Source organism: Vigna angularis, chromosome 6 (assembly GCF_016808095.1).
Source record: "Vigna angularis cultivar LongXiaoDou No.4 chromosome 6, ASM1680809v1, whole genome shotgun sequence".
Lineage (NCBI taxonomy): Eukaryota > Viridiplantae > Streptophyta > Magnoliopsida > Fabales > Fabaceae > Vigna > Vigna angularis.
The window spans coordinates 33,694,455-33,716,044 of NC_068975.1; the positions used below are offsets into that span (position 1 = coordinate 33,694,455).

At 29.0% G+C, this 21,590-nt stretch overlaps 2 protein-coding genes across 2 annotated transcripts; both read left to right on the top strand.

Moving 5' to 3' along the window:
* The first annotated feature begins 1,647 nt into the window (after positions 1-1,647).
* On the top strand, positions 1,648-4,735 carry LOC108343324 (GDSL esterase/lipase At1g29670). Its single transcript, XM_017581532.2, has 5 exons — positions 1,648-1,935; positions 2,035-2,159; positions 2,285-2,530; positions 3,987-4,221; positions 4,292-4,735. Exons 1-5 carry the CDS (start codon positions 1,689-1,691, stop codon positions 4,474-4,476), a joined length of 1,038 nt encoding a protein of 345 aa, XP_017437021.1. The 5' UTR covers positions 1,648-1,688; the 3' UTR covers positions 4,477-4,735.
* Positions 4,736-11,768: 7,033 nt separating this feature from the next.
* On the top strand, positions 11,769-20,156 carry LOC108343322 (uncharacterized). The gene is made up of 10 exons (XM_017581530.2): positions 11,769-12,128; positions 12,387-12,511; positions 12,606-12,851; positions 12,925-13,171; positions 13,254-13,528; positions 17,931-18,213; positions 18,402-18,526; positions 18,644-18,889; positions 19,301-19,535; positions 19,715-20,156. Exons 1-10 carry the CDS (start codon positions 11,879-11,881, stop codon positions 19,978-19,980), a joined length of 2,298 nt encoding a protein of 765 aa, XP_017437019.2. The 5' UTR covers positions 11,769-11,878; the 3' UTR covers positions 19,981-20,156.
* The last annotated feature ends 1,434 nt before the right edge of the window (positions 20,157-21,590 follow it).

The window sequence follows — 21,590 nt, forward strand, 5'->3', positions numbered from 1 at the left end:
ATAATTTCCTTTACTCAATTAAGTATCTTCTATTAAATTGACATTATCGTCTTGAAAATATGCACATGGACAAAATATAGGTTATCGTTTGAACACATGAAACTTTTCAAATTTTATCACGCATAATCTTTTAAATAGCTTTAACGTCACTTTAACAAGAGGGACAAAATTGATTTTATTTAAAAAAGATTACAATTCAATTAAATAAAAAAAATTAAACACCAAAATAAATTATAAACTTAAATATAAAATCTAAATTACTAATTAAACGCATTCCAATATTAAAAGTATTTGAAAATCATAAAATCGTCAACCTAATTATTCATAAACCTTTTGAACCTATTGTTAAAAAAATCAATACATTCAATATTTAATAATAATTTAATCTAAAAAAATAACATAAATACAATTTATTATTTCTTATGTTTGAATCAATTTTCAAATAATATATTATTATTTAAAATAATCAATTATTTTTTTTATAATAATCAATTATCACATATTATAAATTACTTTTCGACACATATTAAAAAGACAGAAAAGTATTAATAATTTTAGTAGTTTTGATATATATATATATATATATATATATATATATATATATATATATATATATATATATATATATATATATATATATATATATATATATTTATAAAAATCTTTTTTGTGTCAGTGTCCACTTCCAATTAAGGAAGATTTTCATATTATCAGATACATATTAGTAAAGAGGGAAAAGAAAATGATTTAATGAATTAAGTACATTTATCATCTCATTAATCTAAAAGTTTAATTAAATGTAATTTATAGTTTTAAATATACTTAGTGGTACCTATGATAGCATTGACATTATCATAGATACTATTAATAATAACTAAATATAAAAATTTAATATAATTTTACGAGTTTATGAAAGTTACTAATTTATGTGATAGTTATTTATATTCATTTATCGTTTAATACCATAAACTTAAATCCTTTAAAATATTAATTAATTTTTATAGATAATTTTATAATAAATAATAAATCATATATTTATACAATTAATTTTTAAATGTATAATTTTATGATTATACTATAATATAATTATAATGTAACTATATCTAAATAAAATACATATATTTTATAAAATAAAGTAAGATTTTTTTTAAAAAAATATTTTTTATTTAGAGTATACTTAATTTTATTATAGACTTTCATACTATTATTCTCTTCTTAATGATATGAAATAATTAGTCTAAACAATGAACCTAAAAAAAATTAAAAAATGAAAATCAAGACCAAGTGAAATAAATGAATCCTTTTTCATATATCAATTGTTAAATTGAAAGATACAAAATAAATATGTAGAACATTTTGGGCCTTGACTTTTCAACATGAGGAAGAAAATGCAAAAACAGGAAGTGTTAGATTCATATGAAACTTCGCATTGGGTGAAGATGAAATTGAAATAGCAATTAACAAATAGACATTATAGTTTGGTTTAGAAATATTAAAAACAAAATAAACATGCCAAACTGGTTGTCCTTCAACTATTACTTCATTTTGACTTCATTGTAATGGTAAACTACAAGTTTGGACACAGAACTTTGTTCCCAACCATATATATACATGCATCTTTCATCTTGCAATAGCCACACACGAAACTCTTTCTTCTCATCTGCCTTTTTCTACCTACCTAGCCTAAGATGACAATTAAGTCTAAAGCATCATTGGTTTCAGCTATTCTTCTATTGCTTGCAAATTGCATGCAACATTATGTCAATGGACAGCAAGTGCCCTGCTTTTTTATCTTTGGGGACTCTTTATGTGACAATGGAAATAACAACAAGCTTCGAACAGCTGCAAAAAGCAATTACAATCCATATGGCATCGACTTCCCAGGAGGCCCTTCTGGACGATTTACCAATGGACAAAACCTAGTTGATTACATTGGTGATATTCTCTACCTTATTTTTCATCAACAACAATAAAATTAAGTAAAAACTTATATTTTCTTTATCTCTATTTTCTCACTCCATGCACACTTTGCAGCCCAACTTCTTGAATTTTCAGAATATATCCCTCCCTTTGCAAACACTAGTGGCTCAGACATACTTAAGGGTGTGAATCATGCATCCGGAGCAGCTGGGATTCTCTTTGAAACCGGAAAGCGTCTTGTATATCAACAAAATATATATACCCTTCTTTCTTTCTTCATTTATATATCTAACTGCTTTTCGTATAGTTTTAGAGTATTTGTGTTTCAATGCTGAGGCATGCCACTAAATTATCGTCAACGCAGGGTGAGAATGTCCACTTGGAAGAACAGCTGAAAAATCACAAAGCCATATATTTGAAAATCGCCAGGGAACTTGGAGGTTTAAGGGAAGCTAAAGAGTACCTTAACCAGTGTTTGTATTACGTGAACATAGGCAGCAACGATTACATAAACAATTTCTTTCTTCCCGATCAATACACTTCAAGCCGAATCTATACTCTTGAGCGATATACCAACATTCTTATAAACAAGTTATCCCAATATATGGAGGTATTTTACAATTTTCTATTTGCTTTTCAATAATTGTCTGACAAATTCACGATCGGGGTTTAATCTTAACAGCATACATAATTATAAATATTTGAAATCAAACTTCTATAAACAGTATTCATTATTTATTATATCAGGAATACGTTGGAGGTAATTTGGGTTCTTTGAATGGCATTTAATAAGAACCCTCCCAAGTTCAAGAGTTAGGGTTCGCTTAAAAAATAGTTTCATTTACTAACTCTTTACTTAACTAAATTTACTTCCTATTTCTCTGTGTGCCTGTGGATGTATGTATTTTGTGTTGGTGCGTGCATGCGTGTCACAGAATAAATCAAGCATATATTAGTATATATGAAATTAATTTATTTTTCATTTCAGCGTTTGATTTTAAAGTATAATATATTGAAAATTATAAGTAAAATCTTATTATTACATAACACATATTTACGAATATATATATATATGTATATTATCATCAATATATTATTGTATAATTTAATAGTTACATGGATAAAATGTTTTTCATTATTTTGTATGCATAGATATTAAGAAGATCTATCATTTACTTTACAAAAAAATATAGAAAAATATTTACATGCTCTTTAATCTCAAACCAAAAAAACTGGCGTTGAAATAAATATTAAATTTCATAAAAAAATATATTATGACATTAAAAATAAATTTTGTAATGAAAATAACAGAGGTAAGATATTGCAGATTTAGGTGGAAATTAATTACTTTTGTTTTTATAAATGCAATTAATTTTTAATGCCCCCATTTTAAGTATATATTCAATATTTTTTTAAAAAAAATCATGAAATGTATATATTTGTAAACTAATTTAATATTAGGTGAATGATGAATATAAGGATATAAAAATATTTAATATTTTATTAAGATTTAAAAATTATAATAAAAAAATTTAAAAACAAGAGATTTAAAAGGAATGGAGGGATACAATTTATTTTTTAATGTATTTAATGTTTATAAACATATTTTAATAATATTTGCAGTTGTCAAAAAATAATTTTAAAATAAAAAATTTTAGATTCAACTTATGATAAATGATATTATAAGATTATTATCGTTCCATCTGCTAAAACAAAATCTAATGCCAAAGTCATTAATTAATTAATTAATGACAACTGCAAATACAAGCTTAGGCCCAGCCCAGAAATTTTTAGCTACTTTAAAAAGTCCACTAACAACGTTAATTGCACAAAATTGGTTTATTTAAGTTTAGTTCTATTACTTTTTCTCAATTTCTCATTTTCTAAATGAACAATGCATAAAACATCATTCGTACGAAACGATTTCATTGTGATTTTTTCTTCTCGTTTAATTTCCTTAAACATTATAGTTTTTATTATCTCTCTAAATATGAGGATTCATATAAGATAAGAAGATAAATGAAAGAGACGATGACAGCACATAAATAGTATGTATTGGATGACAGGAACTGCATGAGAGAGGAGCAAGAAAAGTGGCGGCAGCTGGGTTGGGTTCTCTAGGGTGCACTCCACAAGCCATATCTACACGTGGAACAAATGGAAATTGTGTTGCTGAGTTCAATGACGCTGCCATCCTCTTCAACAACAAGCTCAATTCTTTAGTGAACACATTGAATAACAAGTTCACTGATTCCAAGTTCATCTTCATAAACAGCTCAGACGCCCCCCTTGACCAATTTGGTATGAACAATTTCTTACACTTGATTCTTCTTCTTCTACGCAAACAATACTAAGCATGCATGTGTTTCAGGTATCACTGTTGTGAATGCTCCTTGCTGCCCTACGAGAGACGATGGACAGTGTGTTCTTAATGGAACACCATGCCCCAATAGAAACCAGTATTTGTTCTACGATGGATACCATATCACTCAGCTAGTCCACCAACTCTTTGCAATCGGTACATACGACCAAATCCAGCCTCTTATTCACCACTGAACCAATCATTCACTTCAAACCACATATGGATGCTTCTATCTCTTCAATAAGTGCCCAGTTAAACAAAAAATCAAATGTACTTAAAAGGTTTCTATATATATATATATATATATATATATATATATATATAATATGAATTAAGTTTAATTTATAAAGGTATTAAAGATATATATGGCATGGTGTGTTTTTTTTTATTTTATTTCTCGTTCATGATGAAAAGTAATATTTACCACATAATTGACCTTAATGTTTATGAAGATTACGTTTTAAATTAAATTACTCTTCTGGTGGGTTGAAATGAGAAAATAGATGAAGATAGGAAAGAAATGACTTTGTTTATGAATCTGGTGTATTTTACTGTAAATTCATTAAAATTAGTACATTTTATAAAAAGAGTATTGAAATGTGTTGAGGTTATATTATAACATTGAATTACTCTAATGATGGGTTCAAATGAGAAAAAGAGAGGAAGATATTGTTTACGAAAGTGGTATAGTTTAATTAAAATTTACCGAAATAGATAATTTTTTTTAAATTTGCTAAAATGGAAGTATTAACATTACCTTGTTATAACATTAAATTACTCTAGGTTGAAGTGAGAGAAGAGATGAGGATAAAAAAAAATTAACCTGTTTATGAAAATAGTGTAATTTTAATAAAATTTATTAAAATATGAAATTTTTAAAAGATTAATAAAATAGACAGGTCGTTCTTAAACTACAATTTCAGGATAAAAAAAGTGACGTTGTCATGTACTACTTTATCTTTAATATACTTTAAAAAAATAGTAAAACAAGATGCATATTACTTGCACAATTTCTCTTTTATTTTATTATAAAACTAAGAATAAGTTGGGTAGGAGGGTATTCTGACATGATTAGCTTACGCTTAATGTGCGGTAATGTTGAGGAAAATATTTCTCGTATTCTTTACATGTTTAATTAATGAGGTTGAAATGCTTTTGAGTTTCAAAAGGAATTGCTCTTGTAGATATGCTTTGAGAGTTAGAGGAGTTTGTCTTGATACTTATATTAAGCTTTTTTGTAAAATTAAAAGGATATCTAGATTACGAGGTTTTTGTAAATTTTTTATATAAATTAGATCACCCTAAATGTTCTTCTATTTATTATATTTTTTACTGACAAAAAAAAACTCTTGGAACTTCATTATCTGGATTGTGCGACTCGGAATAATCTTGAATTGGATCTGATCGTGTTAGAAAGGTAGATGGTGAAAATGAAATGAAAAGTACAGCACAAATGAAATGGGACGAGTAGATATGTGTCGATATACGTACAATTTTACTTTTAAGTGTATCCTTACATTTAATAAATAAAGATTATTTTTTTAATATTTTAATTTTTAATTAAACAATATCATAAAAATTATAACAAATGAAACATAATATTATATGACTTATTATAAATACATCATTTGAATAAAAAATTGTATAAATGAAAAAAAAAACATTGAATTAAGATTGTAATAAAGAATAGTAGGAATCTAACTGAAATTTAATCAAATAACAGCAGAAAAAAATTGATAAATTTTGAAACTTGCAATTGAGTCTTTATTAACATTTTAATTGTTGTGGTTTATGGATTTTCAAAAATTTAAAATTATTCAATTGATTGTTAATTTGGTGATGTAATTTTTATCTTATCTGTCACCTTAATCAATTTTGGTCAAAAGGACGGAGTTGAAAAAGTTTAAATTTCTCATGATTCAATAAATCACCAAAATTTAACAAGAACTTTATTGAAAGTTCTCAAAGACTTATTAAAACTTAACTAAATCTAAAATGTAGTCTAACAAAAAAAACAAAAACTTTATAAATAAAACAAAATTAACAATTAATAAATATAACAAAAATAATTTTAAGTTACCTAATAAATTATAAATATTTTAATAATTTAAATAAAAATATAAAAATAAAATATTAATTCATTGTCTATTCGTATATTTAATTTTTTTTAAAATGAATATTAATTACATTTATATGTAATTAATGTAAAAATTCTTTAACAATAGTATGATAAATTCTAATTATATTCATAAATATAGTTAAGAAGAAGTTGAGGGTGGTTCAATGAATACGCCATGTGCTCCAAGCTTTGATGGAAGAGTGATTCTTCCTCCATCCCCATCTTCTTCTTACACCTCTCTAATTTTTTTTAAATTATAAATTTATTATTTTTACTTTTTACTTTTACCAATTTTATTTTTTATTTTTTAAAACCCTAATATCAATCTTCTTTTACTTTTACTTTCCCTTACACTCAAAGCAGCAAGCCCCTATCCCCATTCCCAATGTCACTTTTTCTCTTTCTCTTAATTTTCACTTTCGTCAACACAACATTTTTCATTTCCTTTCAAATTCTGCGAGATTCACCGAACACCAGTGATCATCGAAGAAAAGTTCAGCTCTTCCGGCCTAAACGGTTTGGTTTACAACGACAAGGGTTATCTCTTTGTGATTCAGAGTTTCAAGTTTAAGTATAGATTTTCAAGTTTATAAAGACAAAGAAGTGGAGAAGAAATTTTTAACAGATTATATTATGGAATCATGATATTTCAAAACTCATCAGAAGTTATAAATAAGAAAAAGAGAGAAAGTGACAGTTGAGAGTGGAGGGAGGGCTTGCTGCTGAGAATGAAAGAGAAAATGAAAATGAGAGGGAATTTGGATTAGAGTTTTAAAAAATAAAAAGTAAAATTTGTAAAAGTGAAAAAGATAAATTTAGAATTTTAAAAAAATTGGGGAAATGAAGGGAGAAGATGGGGTCATGAAGGGAGGGAGCATCACTCTTGATGAAATGCAAGTTCTTCCATTTGTCCATATACTTAGATGGAGCCCAAGCCCAGGCCCACTAGCTCATGGAAAATGAGTTTGAGAAAAAGGAAACCAGATAAGTTGCACAATGCTTACGTGTTTGAACAGAAAAGTCAGAAGATAACATGTGCATTATGAGTGTTGCTGTGTTGTAATTCACAAAACTTTTTGTGTAGTTTTGGTACAAAAATAATATGAAAGACAAAGACCATTAAAGTCAGCATGCACGATTCAATCCAATATGACAACAAAATACCACCAATAGACATTGCTGATACTTCCTTTTCACTATTTAGACTATAATTATTTTTTAGATTATAAATTTTCGTTTATTTTTGACAATATTATTTTAAGATAAATATTAACTAAGTTTTACTGTATTAACGTCTATGGTAACTTTTTAATCAATTTTTATGTGAATTGTTTTTCTGATAGTCACTTGTATTACTTTTTGTCTATAATTGATAACATCTTATTTTAATGTTGATTAAAAAAACTTTCAATCAATCTTGATTAATTTTTTTTATTTGGACTAATATCATTTAGAAAAATGTTTCAATTAATATCAATTGAAAAGTGAATAAAGAACTTAGCAACAACTTAAAAAAATCCTATTTAGTATAAGTTAAAACAATTATAACTAATATTAGTGGAATATAATTTAAATTGATATTAGTGGAATTGAAAATATATGAAGAGACTATGATTTAAAAATAGTCCTGACCAAACAACATATTTTATTGATATTTTTTAATTATTAAATATTAGTTAATATTATAAAAGTTTATATATCGGAGCATCTCATTAATTATATTATCAGTCTCGAGATGTTTATGCCTCGACGTGAAGACAATTTATAATAAATAAGTGAGGTGCAAACCTCACCTTACAAGCCGGTTTGTGAGGTTGAGTTAGGCATAAATCGACTTTCTAATATGTTATCAGAGTCATGGTTGGAGCCTATCTTAGTGATATTTCTTGTTTCTTCGGAATTTTTATTCCACCCGGTTGTTATCAGACTACCCAATTTTGTGGGGTTGAGTTAGGCTTAAAGCCCACTCTCTAACAATATATTTAGTTTTATTTTTTTTTTAAATTATGAAATATCATGCTAAAATACTATGACCTTTTTTTTTCTAATGTGTTCAATGATATGAAAGTCAGTTTCACTTCTTTTTGTTTCACACAATTTGAAGAGAAAATGGAGTATGGATTTACGGAAGATATTGAGAAAACTGTTATTAGAATTAGAAGAAAAAGAGAGGAAGTCACTTCGAATCATACAAAATTATTAATTTCTCCTTCTATTTTCACAATGTACAAAAAAAAATGAAATTCTTGACCAAACTTTTGAACTCAAATAACCGATTCTCTTTTTTCTATTTTTTTAAGAGAATCAATTCTTTCCTTTTACTTGTTAAGCATAATCAATTCTTATATTTACATATCACTTCTTGCGTTTTGAACATGTGTTGTATTTGATATGTTGCGAAAGCTCTCTTGCTGGAATGAGAAGAAAATGAGAGAAAGTTACCTCAAATAATACAAAGTTACCTCAAAGAAAAAAGATTTTGAACTATCAGATAATCAATCGATTATCTTCTTTCTATTTTTTTAAAAGAATCAATTATCTTCTTTTTTATTTGTTAAACAGAACCAATATTACTATTTACATAATCCATTCTCGTATTTTGAGCGTGTTTTATTAAAACTGTTGTGTTGGACGAAGAAGAAAAAAAAATTCCTTTGCAGAAAAAAATGAAGAAAAAAGTGAATAATAGTAATGATAATAAAATTAATAATTATAATAATATTAATGTTACAAATAATAATAATAATAATAATAACAACAACAATAATAATAACTATAATAATAATAATAATATTATTATTATTATTAATAATAAATAATAATAATAATTATAAATATTATTATTATTATTATTAATAACAATAATTATAAATATTATAATAATAATAATTTATTTAACTATTTAGTCACAATTTATTTCAATTTAATTTCCACCAATTCTATTTTATTTCATTATAACTTCGTCAATTTATAATAATTCACATTTCGTTATAACATAATCTACACTATTTATATTTTATTTTAAACTATTTTATATCCAAAAATAAAGTAATAATCTTTTATTTTTATCAAATAAAATATATTTTTTAATTTACTAAACCTATCACATCATTCATTAATATTCATAATTTTTTTTTCTTTATTTCTCATAATTTTTCCGTTAATCTAGTTTTTTTTTTCTTTTATCTTATATCTCTCTTTTCCCTCCAATCCATGGAAAGAGACATAGGTTGGGTAGGGCTCCAGGTAGGCGTGGGCTAATGCTAGCCTTAAGTTGACATGTTCTATGCTTCCTTTAGCCTTAGCTGGTATTGGTCCTATTAATCAGTGCTCTGTCCTTTTGTTTTAATAATATTCATATATTATATAGTTAACAATCATTTTTAACAAATTTCACCATGAAACAGGATAGAAGAAAGTTATTTTTCTTTTAACTTTTCATAAATGAAACATAATATATGAAAAATGAGTAAAAATAATTATTTTTTAAAACAAATTAATTGAGATCTATGAGGTAATATTTCAATTGTCGGACATGCTTGGTTGAGAAATTTAAATAAGATCATAATCGTGTTGGTGTAGAAGGATAATCAATTATGGAGACACCAATACAACATATTATTGTCCAAAATTGAATATATGGTTCATTTTGGAGTAGAATAAATTTTCTTCTAAGAAAAATCGATTCTCATCTAACTAGATACGATTCTTGGTTTCATTTTGAAAAAAAAAATTATTTATTTTATCAAACTTCAGGTTTAACATTTTATTTTAAATCAAATCCATGGATTAAAGCAATTTTTTAAGTAATGACACATTTTAATTGCATGATAATTTTAACCAATTACACTTTATAATTATTTCAATTCATATTTTATTTTTTTATAAAATTCCTTTTTCAACATTTCCATGTAGATTATTTTCATCAATTATAAAATATTAAAAACAAGTCACATTTTTATTTCCATTAATTTTAATCAATCATATTCTAATTCAAAATAATTTCATTAATTGAGATATTTTTCAGCTAAACTAATCACTCACATCCTATTTTAACTTAAATGCAACCAATCACATTTTATTTTAAATTAATTTCATCACTTATTTTTATTTTAATTAATAAATCATATTTTATTTTAAATTAATTTAAACTAATTAAATTTTATTTTAAATTAATTTTAACCAAAAAATATAAAATTATAATTTTCCAATTTTATCAATTAAAATATTTTTTTCCGCAAATCCTTTACGCAATTTATAAATTTTCTTTCATTTATCTTTACTTTTCACTTAATACATATAACATTACTTTCCATTCTCTTTCCCCTCATTAATTTCTATCATTTTCCACTATCTCTCTCAATATTACTTACCTCAAAAAACAAACTCACACTTAATTTAATCAAAATTGATAATTTGATATATACAAAATTTTCACATTCATTTACACTATTTTATAATTACTTTATCCCTATAATATGTGTTAAATAAATATAATATATGTCACCCTAATCCAAAACACCCTCATCTTTGGCCACAAATGCAAACCATGTTGACTATCTATTATACTAATATCTAGGTAGATACAAATCAAGCTTGAACTTTTATCTATTATTTTTTTTTTTCTAGCAAGGTCATCAACTAATTTTATATTTAGTACTTCTTGGGTGGTCCCGATCATCACCATCTTTAATTTTCTTTTAATATTTCTTTGGTGGTCCAATTCATCACCATCAATTTTAACTAGGATTGAGTACTATTAGTAAGATTGTTCCGACAGAAAATTAATTGAGGGGACATCAACTTTTGAATTTGGACGTTACATGGTTAGTTATTTAATCCTCAGGGCACCTCTTTTTTTTTTTTTTTTTTTTGCATGTTAAATCATAATAATTTCAGATGACAAGGAGTTGCCAAGTCGATGTAGATATAAGGTCTCTCATGAAGGAGAACATGTTTTCGAATTTCATCTTCTGATAGCCATGGTGACCAGTATCAGATTTCATTGACAAGTTCAAGGGTCCATTGTATAGCGAAAATCTTGCGGATGGATGATTTGCACAACGTATATTGTATGCGTATCTACAATTTACAATGCAACCATATTTGTCAATGCTATATCTAATCGTACTGGAACTATCTTAGCCACATGTTTTATATCAAACAAGCGACATTAAATAAACTGTCAATTTTATTTTATTTTTGTGTATTTCTGCTACTGTTGCAATAATGGCGCGCAGGGGCCGTAACTCAATAAACAGTTACTTTGAATACTCAATTCATTGCCACAGAGCTTTTGTTTTTATATGCAGTATGAAACTTGCCTATCCAATCATTCACATGTTTATTTTGATTCACAATATATAGAGCAACAAGTCTTGATAACCACACCAGCCAACTACAACTTCTTTAGTATTGTCCTAGTTTCCTGGGGCACAGCCTAACCTCTATTGCCTGAACAATTCCTCTGCTTAGATATGGCTTGTGAAACCAACACATGGTTGGTTGTGTTTTTTCTTTTCTTGGCTGCAAACTGCATGCAACACTGTGCCCTTGGGGTGTCCCAAGTGCCTTGTCTTTTTATCTTCGGGGACTCCATGTCCGATAGTGGAAACAACAACCAACTTCCAACCACTACAAAATCTAATTACAAACCTTATGGGGTGGACTTTCCATTAGGACCAACTGGAAGATTTACCAATGGCCGAACAGAAATTGACATAATCAGTAACATTTCTCTATACTTATCAACACCTCTAATCTCTCTCTCATTTCCCCCTTAAACTATTTACCATTCTGTTTTGCATTTAAAGGCTTTAAATTCAAATCTCGCTATTTAATTAGTATGCACTACATTGTATTCACTCAGCGATTTCTTAACGGTGCAGAAAGAATTAAAACCATGTTTATTTTTAGAGCAATGAGTCTTTTTTCTTACCCTGTGCACTTTGTCGAAGCTCACACTATCAGAGTCCACATATGTAGGTCAGTTTCTGGAATTTGAGAATTTCATACCACCCTTTGCAAACACTAGCGGATCAGACATACTCAAAGGTGTGAACTATGCATCGGGTGGAGCTGGAATACGCAGCGAAACCGGCTCGCATGCGGTATAATTTTCATGTTTCTCACGATCTTCAATTTCTCTTGGTGAGTTCTTGTGTTACAATTTTCATGCATGCTACTAAACTAGTTCAAATACAGGGTGGTTCTATCAGCTTGCAATCACAGCTAGCAAATCACAGTGCCATAGTTTCTGAAATTGCTACCAGACTCGGAAGTCCTGACTTGGCTCAAGAATACCTTGAAAAATGCTTGTATTATGTGAACATAGGTAGCAATGATTACATGGCGAATTACTTCCTTCCCCAGTTCTACCCAACAAGCAGCATGTATACTGTTGAGCAGTATACAGAAGTTCTGATCGAAGAGTTATCTCTGCATTTTCAGGTATCCATTAATTGAAGTTGTGTGTTTCAGAAATGATTAGAACATGAATAAATGTAGATCCTATTATGGTCAGGCTTTACATGAACTTGGAGCGAGAAAGTATGCGTCGGCAGGGTTGGGCCTTATAGGATGCACTCTTGGTATCGTGGCTTCTTATGGGACAAATGAATCTTGTGTTGAAGAGCAGAACACTGCTGCATACCAGTTTAATAACAAGCTTAAAGCTCTCGTGGATAAATTCAATTACGGATTCTCTGCCGATTCCAAGTTCATCTTTCTGGATACTCAAGCATTGGCCATTTACCTTCGTGATAAAAATGGTACTTGGTTTGGTTTTGTTATTCAAAGAAATTTTTTGTCTTTAACTATGAGATAAGCATATACATATTCCATGTGTCACAGGTTTTGAGTTTCCAGAATCTCCTTGCTGCGAACCAGGGTTAACAGGGGAGTGTATTCCTGATGGAAAGCCGTGCTATAATAGGAATGATTATGTGTTTTGGGATGCATTCCACACCACTGAAAAATGGAACCTACTCAATGCATTAACAAATTATAATTCTACCTCTACTTCAGACTTCACTTATCCAATGGATATCAAGCACCTTGTTCACTATGAAATTAAAATGGAATTAGATCTCACTGATGACTCCACTTCACAACTTAGTGCCACTGAATAAGCTCTCGTTATCATGTACTACTGAATAAAATGGCTGTCATGAATGCAGCATAGTTCTTGTTGTTTCTGTGTAATGCAATTCTAAATCAAGGATGTAATATATAATTTGCAAAACTAATGAATAACGAGTTTATCATTCTACAACCAAAACTCACAATATATAAGATGTAGTTCATAACCGAATAAATGGAACAATTTTTGATGGAGATTAAGTGAGTAAAAGTTGTGTGATTCATTCAAATAGTAATTAATGAGGAAACTTTGCAAATAAGTGAGAGAAAAATTGTAAACTATTTTTATTATAACTAATAGCAATAATAATAAATACATAAATAAAAAGGTGACATTTCTTTTAGGATGATGATATATGATCATCACATTTTCTATTCTGTATTTATCCAAATTCAATAAAATTGTATTTTTATTTCAAAATATAAAATAATTTGAAATCAATTAAGTAGAATAGTAAAAATATTTTTTTTATTAGGTATATTAAAAAGGTGTAGAAAAATCGAAAAAGTGTACATCTCATTTTTTATTATTAATCTTACAGTGACAAAGATGAGCTAAGATAAATGTGACAAATATAATGAATAAAATTAAAAACAAATGCATAGATATTTTTATAGAGTTATGTGATCTTGAATTTTTTATTTATTGATAAGAGGATACATAATAGTTGAGATTATCTTTGTGATGCAAAAATATGTTCAGAAAAATAACTTAAGTTGTTTTCTAATAATATATTAGAAAAAGATATTTTCACAACTATCATTTGATAATTCTCTGAGAGTGAAAGATAATTCTGTAATTATATTATTTAGATTGAGTGAAATACATAAGAGATGTTGAACCGATTTTGATATTGATGAAGATAAGGAAGTATTAAACTTATACTAACAAGAAATCATTGTTTCAGGAGGGATCCGTTTGAAACAAGAGCGACATATTGAAATGTCGTTGTTGTTAGGTATTTTATAATAAAAAACACTTCAGTTCCAGACATCTTTTGAGCACCGACAAATGTTTGATGGAAGAAAACATTGTGGGGTTGAGGAAATCAATGGAGGCGAAGGGATTTTTTACGTCCAGATTCTTAGTTGTACTAAGTTCTATAAATATCTATTTCATTCTCATAAGTTGCTTCTTCTCCTCTTTTTTTTAATGTAAAATTAAATAAAGTTAAATCAACTAAGCAACCTGAGAAATTGCTTTACTCGCAAACTAGGTTAAAATGACCATGTGGAAAAGGTCAACGACGAGAACCACCATAGCACATCACCAATAACATGTCCATATTATCGATGACGAGTGAGAAAAGAGAAAACAAAGACGACGCAGCAAATCCTAGACACGTGATTTTGTTATTTTGTGCTTTTCTCATTTTTTTTTATCCGTTTGTGACGTGGTTTTTGTATGTTTATGATTTTTTTAGATTTAATTTTAACGTAATTTTGTTCACTGTAAGACGTATGAAAAATATTTACCTTAATAATAATAATTTTATTACTAGTAGTAATAAATTTCTTTGTGAATGGAAAATATAATAAGTTTATAAAATGTGTAAAGTTAAATAAGAAATTTTGGTAGCTTAATTCGTAAAAAATTTTGGTGATGAGTTCAAACTCTTTTCTACCTTTTTGTAAAAAAAAACAAAATAAAACTTAAAATATTGATAATGGAGAAAGCATTAAGATTTGAAGGCATTATTAAGGAATCCATTATGTAAATGGTGATTTAGAAATTAATATAATAAAATAATATTAAAATAATAAATAATATTAAAAAATTGATGAATAGTAAAATTTTTGGATTATAAATAGCTATGATGGGGGAGACTATTTTGCACAAAAGAGAGGAAGAATCAAGTGAGAAAACTTGAGAAATGAAGAAGAAAGAGTTAGGAAGAAATTTTTAGTTGCAAGAAGAGTAGAGGCTCATGAGGGTTTTCGGGGAAACAAATTCGGAGCAAGAGAAGTCTGGAATAGAGGTAGGAGAGCTAACCTTTCTATGCTTTTATATTATGATTTAGTATTGTTTTATTACTATTCATGTCTTGAAATTATGTGTGAATACTGTTAATGCTTACTGTACGTCTATCTATATTGAAATTTATATGCTGTTGTTTTGAATCTGTAAATAAGAAATTTGTTAAAAACTAGTTGAGGAACACTTTGGCTAAGGAAAGACTTGGTACTTAAGTTGTCCATTGTGACGCACATCTCTTTCTTGGAAGTCTACTCGACAAGTTTTTAACTTAAATCCTATTGAACAGATTATGTACTGTTAAATTATTGTGCAATATATCTTGTTGGAATGAAAATGTCTGATGGATTCATGTTATTGTGGTAGATATGAAATTATGAATTATAATTGTGATGGTAGGATAGAGGAATCTTAAAAACCGGAGTTAGTACATCCCTGATCATAGAGCAGCCCTGGTCCAATCCAGTAAGTTGTGACTAGTCATATGTACTGGCGTTTATGGTGAGTTTGATTCGTCAAACATTTGATTCTTCTCCGGTGACCATTTATGGTGATATTTTAGTATTGTTAATTTATTTTGTGATATATTCAGTTTGTATGATTTCTGCGATGATTGGATTATATTGGATTTGAATTTATGCATCTGAACATGGTTGTGAACTATAATAATGTGATTTATGTGGGAAGTATGTGAATGTATGAGATATGTTGGATTCACTGTGATAATATGATGGTACCCGGTTATTCATGTCTTGGGTTAAGTTTCAAAGTGACAGTATGGTTCATGGACGTAATTCCACGATCCTCAAGGAGAGGATACATGGTGGTGCCCTGGTAGTGTTTAGAATGAAAGTAGGAGCTCAGTCTTGGGGGTCATCCTGAAACTCCAATGGTCTTTCTTCTCACGTAGAGAGGATTGAACCATGTGGTGATGAGTAGCAGGAGGTCCTAGTCTTGGGTGCTTTCAGTATGGCCTAGGTGAGTGATAACGGACTAACCTCGTGAGTGTGGTAGGGTGGGGGAGCCCAAGTTTCATAAGCCACCACGAGTGCAAGACCCGCCATAGCTCGACTATCATTCTAGTCCGGACGAGTCAAGTTTAAGTGCAACAAGTCATGTGTGTGTACGAGTCAAGTTTAAGTGCAACAAGTCATGTGTGTGTAGTGTACTGTATTTGTCTTTATTTGCATGTTGCCTGTGACTGTTATAACATGATTGGTTGCATGTTAGCTCACCCTACTTGTTTGTGTTTGTGTTTGGGTATGTGCGATGGTCGTATAATTCGTTATACGGGAGCAGATAAAGGGATATCGTCTGACTTAGTGCCAAGAAAGGGAAAGATAGAAGAATAAAGTACAAGAACTCAAGTTATAATTAGGATTTTTTTTTACAACATGTATAAACATATATCAACTAGAAATTTTTAAAGAATGAGATTACGGGATGTTACCATAAATATAATATTAATATATAAAAATTATGAATTATTAAGTGCATTCACCGTCTTTTGATACGTTTGACACTTTTATGTTTTGTTTCAATTGTTCCTGATCTTCTTCGTCGGAACTGAAAAGGAAATAAAATAGTATATTTTATTTATAAGAAACAATTGCTTTAACAAGTAACTAATTTTTTTAAGCAACTTATGAATCTATAAATCTGCCAGGGAAAGAATTTGTTAAAGAAATACAAAATTAATAAAATTTGAATTCAATTCATATAACAGATCAATATTATTTTTAATTCAAAATCTTAAAATAATGATTTTTTTTTATAATTTCTCATTTTTATAATGAATTTCCTTATATAAACATGTTATTTCTTCCAAAGAGTACCTTGAAACAACTTCAAAATAATTTGTGAGCATGTAATAATTATCTTTTTGTTGAAAATACTTTAAAATGTTGCAATAGAAAAGAAAAAAAATATTACAGTGCACATAATACTAACATGTTTTATGTATTTTCATTTTCTTTTTTATTATTAAGAGTTAGGGTTAACAACTAAATTTTAAATTTAGCTTAATTTTATAAAACTAACATATAAAATCAACATCTGAACTCGTCTTATCTCTGGTTAAGGTCAGATCTCTAACAGATGATTTCTTATAAAATTTGTTTTTTATACTCAAAAGCCTCATCTTTTAGAAAAAGTTGAAATGAAAGAGAATTTATATACAATATTTTTAATCCATTACAGTATTTTTTTTAAAGATAATATTGTTCCAGAATAATGCTCATGCTAGAAGCCCGGATAGGAAGGTTGCAATAATTGAGTGTTTTATATGTGCAGCAAGTTGAGGGTTGACGTAACATATTTTAAACCAATAATGAATGCCTTGATAACCCCGCTACCATCATACCTACTTTTCTTGTTCTCTGTTCATGTTCCTCATTTCCTGGAGCATAACCTAATCTCTTTTTCCTCGTCAATTCCTCTGCTTTGGGATGGCTTGTGAAACCGACATATGGTTGGTTATGCTTCTTCTTTTCTTGGCTGCTAACTGCATTCAACTTGGTGTCCATGGGGTGTCCCAAGTGCCTTGCCTTTTTATACTTGGGGACTCTTTATCTGATAGTGGAAACAACAATCATCTTCCAACCTCTGCAAAATCCAATTACAGACCATATGGCATCGACTTCCCCACTGGACCAACTGGAAGATTTACCAATGGCCGGACAGAAATTGACATAATCAGTAAGGGTTGTTTGGTTACACTTTTTCAAAGCTGTTTTTAGTTTTTGAATGAAAAAAAAATGAACTTTTCTTTACATTTATAAAGACTATTGAGCATTTAAGGTTGCAAACATAAATTTTAAAATTCTTCAGTAGTACTAACAGAATAAAAACTGTATTTGTCACAGACTAAAGTTCTATAATTGCAGCTCAGCTTCTGGGATTTGGGAATTTCATCCCACCCTTTGCAAACACCAGTGGTTCAGACATACTTGAAGGTGTGAACTATGCATCGGGTGGAGCTGGAATACGCAACGAAACCGGATCACATTTAGTACTAATCAAAGAACCGAATTCTTTCTAGTTTGCTCAAATTCTTCAATTAGTTTATGGTGGAGTGATTGTGTAACAATTCTCATGCATGCTACCATATTAACGCAATGCAATGCAGGGCGGTTCTATCAGCTTGGGATTACAGTTGGCAAATCACAGAGTCATAGTTTCTGAAATTGCTACCAGATTTGGGAGTCCAGACGTTGCTCGACAATATCTTGAAAAATGCTTGTATTATGTGAACATAGGCAGCAATGATTACATGGGAAACTACTTCAATCCTCAGTTCTACCCAACAAGCCGAATTTATAGCCTTGAGCAGTATGCACAAGCTCTAATTGAAGAGTTATCTCTGAATTTACTGGTATCCATTGAAATTTTCTTTCTCACAAATGATTGTAATATGAATTATAAATCTTGTCATGATACTAATCATATACTTGTTTTTGTATTGTATGTATTGAATGGTTTTATGTTTCTAAAGACATTAACTGCTTTAACTTTCTCATTTAATACTTTTTTATAGAGAAATTGTCCCAAACACCGATTGAATATGTAAAATTTTAAAAATCTTATCTACCTTTAGTTTTTATAGGTTGATAGTATAATGTTTTACTCTAACAAGACATAGAAACTGAACTTTGTTTTGTACAAAGTATCTATAAGGTTTATAGGAGGATGTAGTTACTTTATGGAATAATAGCTGTAGCATCTCAGTTGAAGTACATCATGCATGATATGATGATTGAGCTGGGCAATTTGATTTTATGGACAGGCTTTACATGACCTTGGAGCAAGAAAGTACGTGTTGAATGGTTTAGGCCTTTTCGGATGCACTCCAAGTGTGATGCATTCTCATGGGACAAATGGATCTTGTGTTGAAGAGCAGAATGCTGCTGCACTCGATTTCAATAACAAGCTTAAAGCTCTTGTGGATCAATTCAATAACAGATTCTCTGCTAATTCCAAATTCATCACGATACACATGGCACCAAAGGCCAATGCACATGGTAATAAATTTGGTTTTCTATTGTTCAATCCACATCTCCAAATTAAAAGCAATGTATTGCCTTTGGCTGCGGTGCATGCAGTATAATATATTCTGACCTTAATCTTGATTCCTAAACAATATGGAATTATTTTGATGTATGGGAATAATATATAACCATATATAGTCCATGTGTCTCAGGGTTTTTGGTTTCTGATGCTGCTTGCTGCCCATTGGGGTGTATTCCTGATCAAAAGCCGTGCAATAATAGGAGTGAATATGTGTTTTGGGATGACGTCCATCCAACTGAGGCATGGAACCTACTCAATGCAATCCCAGCTTATGATTCTATCATTGATCCAGCTTTCGTTTATCCAATGGATATCAAACACCTTGTTGACTGGGAAGCTAAGAGGGTATTGGAGTTTACAAATGGGGCAACTTCACAGCTCAGTGTCACTGAATAAGTTCTGGTTATCATGTACTTATTCATAAGGAGCTGAATTGCTTCTGAGTTGAGTATGTATGAATGGCCTGCTACTTAATTGAGTGACAAAGTGGATTTAATCAAGTGATTAAATTGCTTATCCTCTGCCTCAGATTTTATCCAATTCATAGAATAAACTAAACTTTTGTTCTTGAAGCATCGTTCTTTTTCCTACTTAACCTTTCAAGTTATTGAGAAGTCTTTAAAGTTCTGACATTCATTCTGTTAGCCCCTTCCTATCCTTTATCTAAGTGACTACCCTACTGATTTTTTTTTTCTGTAAAAAATTATCAATTTGGTCCTTTAGAATTAAAAGCAACACTTAGCACTAGTGCCCTACTTCGTAGCATTCTGTCTGAGAGAAAAGAGATTGATTAACTCAAGAATTTATGTTTTTGTAACAAGTTAATGTATGTTCTATTATTTGACTTTTCTTAATTGTTTTACACAAGATGCAGGAACGAGTGAAATTTTGAAATAAAACTTCTTTCAATGAAGGATAACATTCGAATATTCAAGATGGATCATTTATCAAAATAGTTTGTTATTATTGTGGTAAACTTTTATATCTGCTTCTGTGAAAGTTTTACTTTCAGCATACTTGGTCATTGGTTTCTACTTTTTGTCTTCACAATGGTTGAAATTTGAAGACTGTGTTAAGTTTAGGTCTGAGAATTATTCAAGATATCTACTCATGTTTAAACTAATCATCCTTTAAAATAGTTTCATTTGAAGGGTATGATGAGATAGATATTATACAACTTTAGAGACCGCTTATTACTTTTTCTTAAGCTAAATAACATGATACTCTAAATGCCAAATTATGTAAGCTGCATGAAATGCAGGCATAGTGGCTTTCCTGGAATGCAATTCAGAATCATTGCACTATAATAATTCGGTTTATGAATTCTCCTCTGAAACAAGACTTGCACTGATTGTTCTCTTGAAAACAGCATCTGTCATTTAGAATCAACCTATTGCCTTTACTAATACTATCATCTTTTTATGACTGTATAACTTTTGTTGGTATATTTTTATTGTGCAAAAATAATTTCTCTACTGGCACGAGCATAAATAAAACAAACGCCAAAGCATTATTTGATCCAAATTATCCTTGTAATGATAATTGAATTTGGATGTTTTTTTTTATAAATAATTATGGTTAATCTTTAATTAAGATGATTTAAAATTGTCATCAGAATTTTAAATAGCACATACACATGTAGGTTCTTGATGTTAGGAAAATACAACTATGTTCATATATGCAGTGTTTTGTTTAATAACTTGATGGAAAGGATGCTGTAAAATAAACTAGACGTTTATTCTTTAGTTAATACATTTGCATTTTATACAAATATAAATAAATGTTTTTGAATATTTTTTGTTTCACAACAGTCCGAGGGATGGTTGAAACAATAATGATTAAAAAAATCACTAAGAAAAATCAATAAATAAAACAAATATATTTTTTTATGGGCTTTCGGCTAAGAGATAGTGATTAATTCATGAGTGTTGCTCCCTCCACCACCACCAAATGCTCCATGCACCATCCCATACCCAATTTACCCTTGCTATAAAACGGATGTTAAC

Coding starts and splice junctions, on each gene's coding strand:
- LOC108343324 (XM_017581532.2), top strand. CDS start 1,689: ATGACAATTAAGTCTAAAGCATCATTGGTTTCAGCTATTCTTCTATTG. Junction 1,936..2,034: donor AAACCTAGTTGATTACATTG/GTGATATTCTCT, acceptor CACACTTTGCAG/CCCAACTTCTTGAATTTTCA. Junction 2,160..2,284: donor TTGAAACCGGAAAGCGTCTT/GTATATCAACAA, acceptor TCGTCAACGCAG/GGTGAGAATGTCCACTTGGA.
- LOC108343322 (XM_017581530.2), top strand. CDS start 11,879: ATGGCTTGTGAAACCAACACATGGTTGGTTGTGTTTTTTCTTTTCTTG. Junction 12,852..12,924: donor AGTTATCTCTGCATTTTCAG/GTATCCATTAAT, acceptor TATTATGGTCAG/GCTTTACATGAACTTGGAGC. Junction 19,536..19,714: donor ACCAAAGGCCAATGCACATG/GTAATAAATTTG, acceptor CATGTGTCTCAG/GGTTTTTGGTTTCTGATGCT.